At 42.4% G+C, this 11,293-nt stretch overlaps 1 protein-coding gene across 1 annotated transcript; it reads left to right on the top strand.

Annotated features, from left to right (window-relative positions):
* Window positions 1-8,645: 8,645 nt before the first annotated feature.
* nkx2.3 (NK2 homeobox 3) lies at window positions 8,646-11,293 on the top strand. The gene is made up of 2 exons (XM_008279747.1): window positions 8,646-9,036; window positions 10,017-11,293. Exons 1-2 carry the CDS (start codon window positions 8,646-8,648, stop codon window positions 10,658-10,660), a joined length of 1,035 nt encoding a protein of 344 aa, XP_008277969.1. The 3' UTR covers window positions 10,661-11,293.

Below are 11,293 nucleotides of genomic sequence, written 5' to 3' on the forward strand. Positions count from 1 at the left end.
CTGTGCGCAGGCCGATCGTGCTCGCTGTCGTGTGCAGTCACGCCTCAAAGGCCCATTCTGAGCCAGGAAAAACCCTGTAATGGCTTTTAGGCTTTTGGTGGAATTAACTAGGTATATTTAGTCAGTACTAAGGTCCTTGGGTGTTTTCGTGCTACTTTACACTTTTACTCCGGTAGGTTTGGAAAAAAAAAAAAAAAGTTGCACAATTCACCCCGCCCTTTTGTTTTTACAGTATTTATCTGCCAGCTGCAGTTGCTATAGCTGAAGTTACTGTCTCTACTTTGGAGATTAGATTAGATTTTACACACAAAACATACAATGAGATTATATAATAGACACTGATGCATTGTTCTGATTGAAATGCTGAAAGTAGTATACAGCACTAAACTAAGTACAGCATTTAAGTGCTACTTACCTGTTTATAATGATAATAACTGTGTAATATACATAATAAGAATAGAGTCTATCTTAACATTGATATTTTACAGTATCATTTCCTTTTAGATTAGTCTGTGCTTGCTACAGTAAGACATACAATAGAAGGGCGTATAATCTGTAACTAAAGTCTTTATCTATGGTCACTAAATCTTTATGTAAGGCCTTTGTTTACGTTCCTCCGCTGAAGGGGAAACGGGTCTCGTGGATGTCAGTTTAACAAGTGTACGTACGCACGTTTTGTAGGAGAACTAATTTGAAGTCAACTGAGGTCCTATGTAGAATTTACAGAAGTGTGGTGTGGAAATCTGAAGCCACAGAATAACTGAGAAAGTAACTTTCATGTGGCGAAATACAGAGATTCTAGATGTTCACGTGAGGGAGAGGGAACACGCATAATTAGGTAATTTAGTAGAAAAACTTTTTGACACAAATTTCCCAGCAGTGTATTTCAGTATGTCTCACCCCAAGTGTCAAATGCACTGAGAATTGTCATCTAACCGTTCCAGCTTGTTGTATTGTTTTTTTTTTTGTTCTGTTTTTGGTGGGTGGGGGGGAGCTGCAAGAGCTTCGCCTCTTTCGTCAGCCTTGTTTTCAGCTGCAGCAGGGAGCTGTTTCAGGAAAAGGCTCTGATTAATCGCAGCACCAAGGAGAAGACAGGCAAACTTAATGACAAGTCACTGAACAGGTGGAGCAAACTTTCGCACAGCAATTGGTAGAAACTGACAGAATGAAAAGAACACAAATATGGACTTACAGCTCTCAGGACAGAAAATATAACCTTGAAGTAATGCTAATGTTGCCCGTTGGATGTGTAAATAGTCACTAACAATAGTTTTCTACTGGTATAAGGTCATGATACACCGATGGCACCTTCATATCGCGTTCGTGTTTCACCAAATGGCCAATAAAACTCAGTGACTGTGCTTATAAAGTTGGTAATAAATACTTGAAGAGCTCTGTAGCTCAGAAATACACTTTTATTTATGCAAACTTTTTTAAGTTTTGAAAGAGACACAGTTAAAGCTGCATCCTCCAGTTAACTTTGTAAATGTAAAGCTGTTGGTAAACTGGTCTCGACTGTGATTTTTTCAAACTTTATTGCTGATAGTGACAGATTTGATTGTCCAATGGTTCCTCATGAATTAAAGAGAAAGTGAAAAACACAAAACACGCAATGCTTTTGGAGGATTAATACCAGAATTGAATCCAAAATGTTCTATCCATCTATGAGCTATCATCTGTAATTAAAGATTTAGTAAGCAATAATAAAGCATTAGTTAAGCCTTATGATACATTTGCAAGGTATGATTAATAAAAAATGGTACAATTAATCCTAATACTGGTCATCAGAGAACACAGTGTGACTTTCTTTTTCTTCTCCTGCTTGGTCCTACACGTTACCAACTTTCCCCATACCCGGTCCCACCCCCACTCATCTGCTCGCTCCACACTGACAGTAGATGTTTTCATTCTTTCCGACCAGGTGAGGGTATCTCGTATGTTAGCTATCACTGTCAGCCCTGCAATTATGGGATTTGAGCTCCCAGAACAAGGCTTGGGGGCCTAGGGCAGGGTTTGGTGTGTACGTACTGAGGAGGCCCCAGGGCCACGGTCTGCACTGTGATGTGAAGTGTGAGTCAGAGCAGGGAGTGACAGGACTACCCTCTGGCAAGACAGTGCCCACAGGGCGAGTGTGTCACATCCAGATCAATGAGTTACTCAGCTGAACGTTCACAGGCAGGTACCTCCTGTGCATTACCTTGACATTGAAATGTGGAACATTTATTTTGGCATCCTGCAGTGCAATACAAATATGACAAAAGTAAAAGGGCAGCGCAAACAGGGGCTTTCTTTTATGGCTGTGTTTTCACTTTGCATGCAGGTTAGCGCTGCTGCTGCTGTGGGAGACTGACACTAAAACACACAAAGGCACACATTCAGGCACAAGACAGTCACATTCCAGCTGTGGTATCACTGAAACACAAACAGCAGCGTGTGCACACACACTGCTGCACATTCCAAGGGGGACGCTGCAGCGTTGCTCATATGTTGCCGTGGCCCCTGTGTCTCTGGGTCACAGAGCTGTGGTGAGTGACCACCTTTTTAGCTTCCCGCCTTGTTTGTTTTCCAAAGACAGTGTCATCAATTCTGTAACAAGGGACTAGACACAGCAACAACAAAGAGCACAGGACCCCCTTGTTGTTCCCTGTGTAGTCCAGTGACTGATGGGCCGTGCATGCAGCAACACACAACGGTGATCTGTGCATTCCAACTAAGCATTAGCGTGTACGTCTGCGCAAGTTGTGTGCGTGTAAATTTTCTTGCGTGCCCCATTTCATATCATGACATGAAATCTGTTGTTGGTGCATGCAAACATCTCCCCTTTGCTCTCTGTGAATATCTGACAAAAGATCAAGAGCATACTGAATGCAGAAGTGAACTTAAAGTATTATTATCTGCATGAGTCAAAAATAATCGCATGTGAGCGTATTTATATTAATCGCTACTTTAATTTTGCACAAAAAAAATGCAATTTTCCCACACATCCCCTCAGTACCGCACTCGCGCATTTCTATGTTCCACAAGCTCAGATGTATGAACGTCACAGCAAAATATGTGCAGCTAAAAAAAAAAAAAATGGAGGCAAGAAGTAAACTAACTGGGGCTACGACTACACACTATCAGAGAAGATCTGATAATATCACTACATGTGCCACTCAAACAAAATAAAAAAAATATTTCAACACCATAGGAAATATGTGGATGAGAAGATATCACTCTCATACCTGCATAGTAAACAGAGAGGTGCACAGGGAGAAACGTTAGCCCGGCTCTGCCTGAAGGTAACACAATCCACCTATAGCTCCACCTCTAATGCTCACTTAGCTGACACGTTATAGTTTGTGTCTTTAATTTGTACAAAAATCAAAGTGGAAAGACAAGTTACACTTTGACAATGGGACAATAGCGAGGTTTGGAGATGCTGATAGACAGATTTGGTTACCTTTGGGACAGAGCCAGGCTTGTTGTTTCCTCCTGTGTTCAGCCGTTGTGCAAAGCTAACTATCTGCTGGCTCTGCAGGTACACTTATATTTATTTTACGTGGCTTTATCATCGAAAAGCTGACAAATATATTCCTATAAATGTCGAGTGATTTAATTAAATAATGATATGACACATAACTTGAACAAAGCTGCAGTAAAAGTTAAAAAAATAGCACTGGATGTATATAATTTGGTATTGTTCACATTTTTTGATGTAAAGATTTACGCCGTTCAAAAGAATATGCAGATGTCTGCGAATACGCTCGTCACTCACAGTTTTCGCTGGCGTGGCCTTCACGTCATTAGGTTGGGTGGAACCTCAAACACAAGGTCTGCACTGTGCTGTTCTGATTGATTGATGTTGTCTTTTGGCCAACTCAGGCTCTCCTGCTTCATACAAATATGCATGCTAAGACACAAAGACAGGAAGTGGAAGAGTCATGTCTGAAATTTTAACCTGACAGCTTATTTTTTTGTCAGCATAAAGTGAACTGACACAAAATGTTAAGTGACAACAGTTCTAACTTTTTCCTATCATGTTTTTTCAATGGGCTTCTTTCTCATATTCGCTGAGAGGTCAGAGTTCAGGGTCAGCGACAGAGCAGGGACTCAGTGTATATATTTATGTATATATGAGGGTGGACGTCTGCCAACACTTGTGGTTACAAATAGCCATTGTTATCAACAGCAGCAGCATGATGCTGAAACTGCATCGCTTAGCATTTCATAAAATTATTATTTACAAAATTTGAACTTTAATTCTTGACCAGTCAGATGGTTCCCCAAACAATTTGTCACTTTGATCGAGATACCACCAGAGTCGCTGGACAGCCAGTAGCATTTTCTCTCAAGGATGTTTAGCTCTGGAGGCCAGGATGCATGCATACTTTTACTTTATGGTAACATTGTCTTTCCCAAAGGAGCTATAACTGCTTCAGCAAGTTAGAGTTCATCCAGTTGCAAGCTGAACTTGATTCAACCTTTCGCTAATTTTGACTTTTTTTTCTTCTCAGCTGCTCTGGCCAAGTAGGACAGAGCATACAAGCAACTAGAGGCCCACACATCCTATTCAATGCCTTTATCTACATGGCCTGTGCAGCCGCAGAGAGGATAAGCATATTTAGATTGCATGTTTCCTCCCAAACTACATTCCCAACACCGTAGATCACAGATATTACGGCCCTTACATCCCCCCTGTTAGCGCTCATATATACAAACACACACCTGCTGGGGCAAGGGCAGTCTGGGAGAGAATTGCAGCAGCCTAATTTATGAGACCCAAGGGAGGGCAAAGGGCAGGGGATCCAGACTGGCCTGACTTCACTTCCTACTTCCATGGTCTCCAAGTTAGACCTTTGATACACAGAACAGGGTTTTGGTTCTCAAATACATCACCCTCTCACAGTATTTCAAACAAACTACCTTATTAGGATATCTTTTTTCCTAACCTGATTAGCACAATGAGCCCAGAGGGACGGTCGCAAGTCGACGTTCACCTTAGGCCTGCCACGGTGGAATATTTGGCACTTTAGGTGCCGAAAGTAAGTGGGTGAGAACAGGTTTTTTCTTTTTGCTAAAAATCTGGCCTTGGGCTCGCCTCTGGCCTCCTCATTTCCTCCAGTGAGAAGGCGCTGTCATCCGTCACTCGGGCCCAGGCAGGGGCACAATAGCGCAGTCTGGGTCCTGGCTACTGACACCATCACATGGGCTGCTGATAAGACTCACCTTCCGGGACCCAGAAGAACTGAGCCATTACTGACACACAACACTTTGGTCTTTTGCCATTCTTACTGATGACCATGAAATAAAAGGGAAAAGGAAAGTATGTTATCAGCCACATGGGGCAAGAACACCGTGTTGTAGCTGCGCCCCTATCAATATTTTTAAGGTCCTTTAAAGTTGATCTCCTCATTATTTAGACATTCTAAAATGCTCTCCGAATGGGGAAAAGATATCACACCAAGCTATGGAGTTAATTTACTGATAGACTTAGCACAAGAAAACTAAATTGGCACTTCAGCTTATCTGTTTTCGTAATGTTAAGAATCTATTTTTGTTATTAAGACGACTGTAAGAGTCGTGCTTCAGTTTCTCAGCACACATCCAGGCTGTTATGGTAACACCTGTAAACAACCAGCTCCTCTGCAGAAAGATCTGAAGTGTTCCTCTACAAAGGTCTGTCAAGTCATAATACCACACATCCTTTCTTTCACTACGCACACACAGACGAGGCCTGCTCAGTGTACAGTACACCCAGAGTCACTGGAGGTGTTGATGTTTTCTTTAAGCAGAGTTTACTACTGCGGTAAAACCATCAGATACCGATCACCTCTCAGCTTTACAGAAGCAGGGACCACAGGGGGGAAGATAATTGCAGTCATTACCGAGTCATCAAACCTTCCATTCCCAGCTCAGAGGTCTGCTGTCTTTGGAGAACGAGCCTACATCTCCCAGCAGATTGGTTTTCTGGGCCTGCAGCCGCTGATATCACTGTACACCTGCCACTCCGAAGCAAAGAGACTGCTGCAGTAGGTTAGGCTGCCAGAGATCTGGAGAGAAGAAAGAGAAACAAGAAGAGACATGTTCAGCACTGCCTGGCAAAACACCAACTTTGAAGAACTCACCAGAAAGTGAATTGAGAGGAATGATTGAAATTTGACTGCTATGCTGCAGAAGTATAAAGTTTTAAATCTGATTTTTTTTTAAAATTCTCTTTAAATTATCCCGTCCAGAGCTCTGCAGCCTGTAACCACACTGACCTCTAGTGCTGACCTTACCCAGCTTATCACGATGATCCTGAAATGAAGATGATGTATTGGTGAGTCGCATTGAGCACCGAGCAGCTCCTTGACACTCTCTGGGAGTCTGGGTTTTGTTACAGGCAGGAAACAGACTCTTCCGCTGCGTAAACACGCGTCTCTGCTTGGCCACTTTTGCGCTGCCGGTGGCACGCGAAGACCCGCTGATGATGGTCAGCTGAGGTTCTCGACAGGCTGGACGCATGTGTGAGTGTTTGGGCTTGAAAGATAGTTGTACCATTATCGTGGTAACTGTTGGCTCTGACCCGTGACGCTTTAAGGAGACTGAAAAGCATTAGCCTGAATTTTAAAATGATCGATAGTCTCATAAACCACAACAATGCGACACAGCATCAACTTGGAAGCAGGACTTTTGTGTTTGCTATTTATATCTTAGTTTAAGTGAGATGATAACAATCTGCAACGCAACGCAGTTTAACAAACAATTGAATCGTTTTATCGCTGTATCATAACGCAGTAACGAATGCGCACGATTGAATGCGTAATGGCGAAATTACGCATTAATGAATGCGTAACGGCAAAACGACACAAGAAACAGCAGACTTTGTTGTCTCTTAAAACTATTGTGCACAATAAACAGGAATTGGTAAATGTTTGGGAAACAAACTGACTAGATTTATTGTCTTTTGTGGGTATTTTACGAGATAATTTCTACTCATAAATTCTGTTACAAAATCACATTCGATTGGGTGAAATTTTTAAGTGGTCGCTCTGATAAGTAAATCCAGACAAATACTATCAACGTGGACTGTTTTGGGCTTCGTCCATGCAGGGCCCAAACTGAAAGGATCACCAAAACCTCCGTTTACTTCTGCCACAGCGCAGTGGGAGTCGCTAAGGCCTTCCATAAATTCTCCACCCTGTTCCTTTCCTCTGCTTTCTCGCTCCACTTAAAACTGACCATTTTAAAGACATACATCTGCAGAAGAAGAAGGAGAAGACGCTGCCGTAATCTAAACAGCCTCTTGTTGATGGTGAGCGGATGAGATTATGTCGACATGCACTCCTTTTCTTTCCACGCGGTTTAGGAGCGATGGGCCCTCAGAGCCATGGCGCCTGTACTTGGCCACAGATAGTCGCCCAGAGGTGTTCCGATTCAGCATGTTTTCCCCTTAGCGCACAGGTAAAACAACCTATTTATTATTATTATTATTATTATTATTATTATTATTCTGTTGGGGGATTCAAAAAATATTTTGTGCCGAAATTCCGTTCTTTCCATTCCTTGCAGCGCATGAAACAGATCAAATCAGATGAGCAGCATTTTTAAAAAACAATATTTTACCAAGATTTTGTCTATCATGAACATTGAGCCAACATCAAGAGGAAGCATTGTTGCAGACAGACATTTTGGTGTAGAATAACAATAAGACTTTATCAAATGAAGGAGAAACAAATACATGACTAAGCACCATATTTGTATTCTCCATGCCAGCTTGGGTTGCCAATTTTATCTCATTTCCAAACCAGTCTCGACACATTATCTTATCCATGGATTGCCAAGACAGGAAACGAAGATAGGCTGTGGCTAATCTTAAAAACACCGTAGTGATGACGGGAGGAGCTGTGTTGGTTTGATACCATCTAACAAAGACAATACGATTATAAATATTACTGGAATTACCAGATCAAGTCAACCAATTACTGAAGGATTACTCGCTAGTAATATACTAATATCATAGTTAATTGTTTCGGTTTTATTCTGTGATAATGTTGGTGCGGTTCAGTGTTAGTGTTTGCTGCTGGGCAAAACACAAAATGTAATTAAAAAAAACTGTCTTACCTTTAAGATCTGTAATAACAGGTTGAGAGGAGTTGAAGGAGTAAATATTATTTAATGAATTGGGAATTTATTTCTGGCACATACCAAAGATACAGAGAGAGAGAGAGAGAGAGAGAGAGAGAGAGAGAGAGAGAGAGAGAGAGAGNGAGAGAGAGAGAGAGAGAGAGAGAGAGAGAGAGAGAGAGAGAGAGAGAGAGACTCTGACACTCCCTCCCTCGCTTCAGGACGTCACTGAAAGAGAGAGGACAGCATCTTGGCTGACCCAGCTCTTTCTCTAGATAACTGAATTCAGCCAACCAAACAGGATCGACCTCTCTGTTTTTTTCTCTCTCTCTCAGCCCTCTTGCCACAGACACGCAGCGAACGCAGAGGGATGTCACAGCTGAAAGAAAACCAGTCCTCCTCGGTCTGCATGAAAAACAAGCAGCGCGCAACCGTCTTTCAGTTTTACGCACGGAGTGTTTACTTCTTTTACGCGCCGTTTGGAGACAAATCGGTCCAATTCTGGGTGTGTTGACTGTTTGTTATCTGCCATCTAAGTGCTGTTATTGTAGGGAATAATGATTCCAAGCCCGGTCATAACTTCTTCCACCACGCCTTTTTCTGTGAAGGACATTTTGAAGTTAGAGCTGCAGCAACAATCTCAGCAGCACCAGCTCCAGTTTATCTCCTGCTTCGGTCTCTCTGGCGCGCTGTCACAGTCTGGAGCTTTCCCAAATAAATCGTACCGCTCTAACTCGCCGCCCTCCTGCATGTTGGCAGGCAGAGACAGTCCGAGTCCCATCAGCTCCTGCCTGTCGGAGAGCGAGGAGAGGATGTCGTACCTCAACACGCTGGCTGCACAGGAGCGGTTGGTGGAATCCGGTCTGCCGGTGGAGGTGTTTGGCAACCCGGGACAGAACCACTCTGCAGAGCTCCGGCTGGAGAACGAGCAGGAGGAGCAAGACAGCAGTGAGTACAAAGTTCTAATTTATACAAAAAATTAGCGACGGTGGGGTTGGTGATTATATAAATAATAGCTTTGACAGAGATGTCAGAGGAGTCATCTATAATCAGAATGGTAACGTAGAAAACAACCAAGCACCTAATGTCATTTTACACTCGTAAATAAATAATTACTGCCTACTGACATGATAGCAATTGTTGATTCATGTAGAAGAAGAATATAAAAGTTCCCCAGATGCAAAAAGGAAACAGCTCCTAGATTGATTTAACTAAGAAATAAAATTAAACTAAAATAAATATCAAGGCGTCTAATTCCTGATATTTTTTCCTGTGAACACACTATAATTTAGAACTAAAATAATGTATATAAGATGAGCCACAGCTTGCACAATGGACGCCTACAAAAAATAAAATAAAGAATTATTGTTCCATGCATTATCTTCCAACTTTGTGCAGACCTCTTGCAGGACTTTAAATGTTTGCGTGCGTACTGGTTTATATAGAAGTAATAATTCATATAAGTCGCTTAAGAAAAGCGTATTATTGTCTAAATTAATCGTCACAAAAATAAGCAGAAATCCTAGAAAATGTATTTACCCTGAGCTTTATTTTCAAGTTATGAACATCCTGAATTGAGAAATACTTGAGATCACAATTTCTTCTTGATACAATCTTTCAGTGGAATCTTTAGACCTAACTTTTATCTATTCTCAAATAAAAATCTGCAAGAAAACTTCACACATAAACATTTTAAGTGTGAGTATTGTGGGAAGAGTAATACAAATTATAAGGAATCCGTTTTTAAAATTACGCAACAAATGTAGTAGCTATGGAAAAGCTGTTTTTGCTTCAATGTTTTAGGAAAATAAGGAGAATAAATAAACTCAAGTGTGTTAAAATCAGAGTGATTCATGTGGGAAATTATGGAATATTTAACAGATGTTTCAAAACACAGCATAAAAGTAAAACGTTTCTCCTCCTTGCAGAGAGCTGCGCTGCGCTGCGGGGTGACTGTGAGGATCCAGATTCGGAGAAACCCGCCACCAAGCAGCAGAGGACCAGGAGGAAACCCCGCGTCCTCTTCTCTCAGGCTCAGGTGTTCGAGCTGGAGCGACGCTTCAAGCAGCAGCGTTACCTGTCCGCCCCGGAGAGGGAGCACCTGGCCAGCTCCCTGAAACTCACCTCCACCCAGGTCAAGATCTGGTTCCAGAACAGGAGGTACAAATGCAAGAGGCAGCGGCAGGACAAGAGTCTGGAGATCGCAGGCCATCACCATCACCACCACCACCCGCCGCCGCCGCCAAGGAGGGTGGCCGTGCCGGTGCTGGTCCGAGACGGGAGGCCTTGTCTGACCGGATCCCAGAACTACAATCCTCCTTACAGCGTCAGAGCTCCGAACCCGTACAGCTACAACGGCTATCCAGCCTACAGCTACAACAACTCGGTGTACACTAACACCTACTCTTGTACTTACTCGAGTTTACCTGCTCTTCCGCCGAGCAACACCACCGCTAACGCTTTCATGAACATGAATTTGGGAAACCTCGGTGCACAGACGCAAAGCCATGCCCCTCAGGGAGCAGTGGTCACACCCTGCCAAGGAACTCTGCAGGGTATCCGGGCATGGTAGCGCAGTGTTTACGCGCAATCACTGCTGGGAGACACTTCTCTGGGTGGATGAAAGGACTCATGCATGTAAACCCGGTTACCTAATGCAATTAAGGCACAATTTCAAACTCCGTAACACATCACAGAAAGTACAAGGGGGGTGGCTGTAGCTCAAAGGAGGCATATGAAGAAAATGTAATGAACTGACTGAGATTAAAAACACACATATAGTTTACGCATTTTTCTCTGAGCCGTAATGTTTAGAAAAGTCGAAAACTGTTGTTGGGTTATTGTGGGAATTAATGTCGCCAATGCGCAAAAGCTGTGCGTAATGGTTCGAAATGGACCTAGTGTGTATCTAAAAATAAAGGGAAACTGTTTGGTCGTTTTCATTTACGCATACACGTTTTGTGTAGAAAGTCTTTCAAGATTTTTTTTTTTTTTTTACAGCTAAGCTCATTTAATTTGATGCCCGAAATTGCAAGAAAATAACAAAATCAAGCACAAGAGCGAGAAAAGTTTTGTACTATTATGTTTGTTAAATTGTTTTGTTTTAACCAGTGGGATTTGTATTTGACCTGGAGCCATTGTTTCTACTCTAAAACAAAGTGGGTGAACACTGAGAGCCCATGACCTGAATAAAACTTTTACGCAA

The sequence above is a fragment of the Stegastes partitus genome, unplaced genomic scaffold (genome assembly GCF_000690725.1).
Source record: "Stegastes partitus isolate 25-593 unplaced genomic scaffold, Stegastes_partitus-1.0.2 Scaffold169, whole genome shotgun sequence".
NCBI classification, from domain to species: Eukaryota; Metazoa; Chordata; class Actinopteri; family Pomacentridae; genus Stegastes; species Stegastes partitus.

Coding starts and splice junctions, on each gene's coding strand:
- nkx2.3 (XM_008279747.1), top strand. CDS start 8,646: ATGATTCCAAGCCCGGTCATAACTTCTTCCACCACGCCTTTTTCTGTG. Junction 9,037..10,016: donor GCAGGAGGAGCAAGACAGCA/GTGAGTACAAAG, acceptor TCCTCCTTGCAG/AGAGCTGCGCTGCGCTGCGG.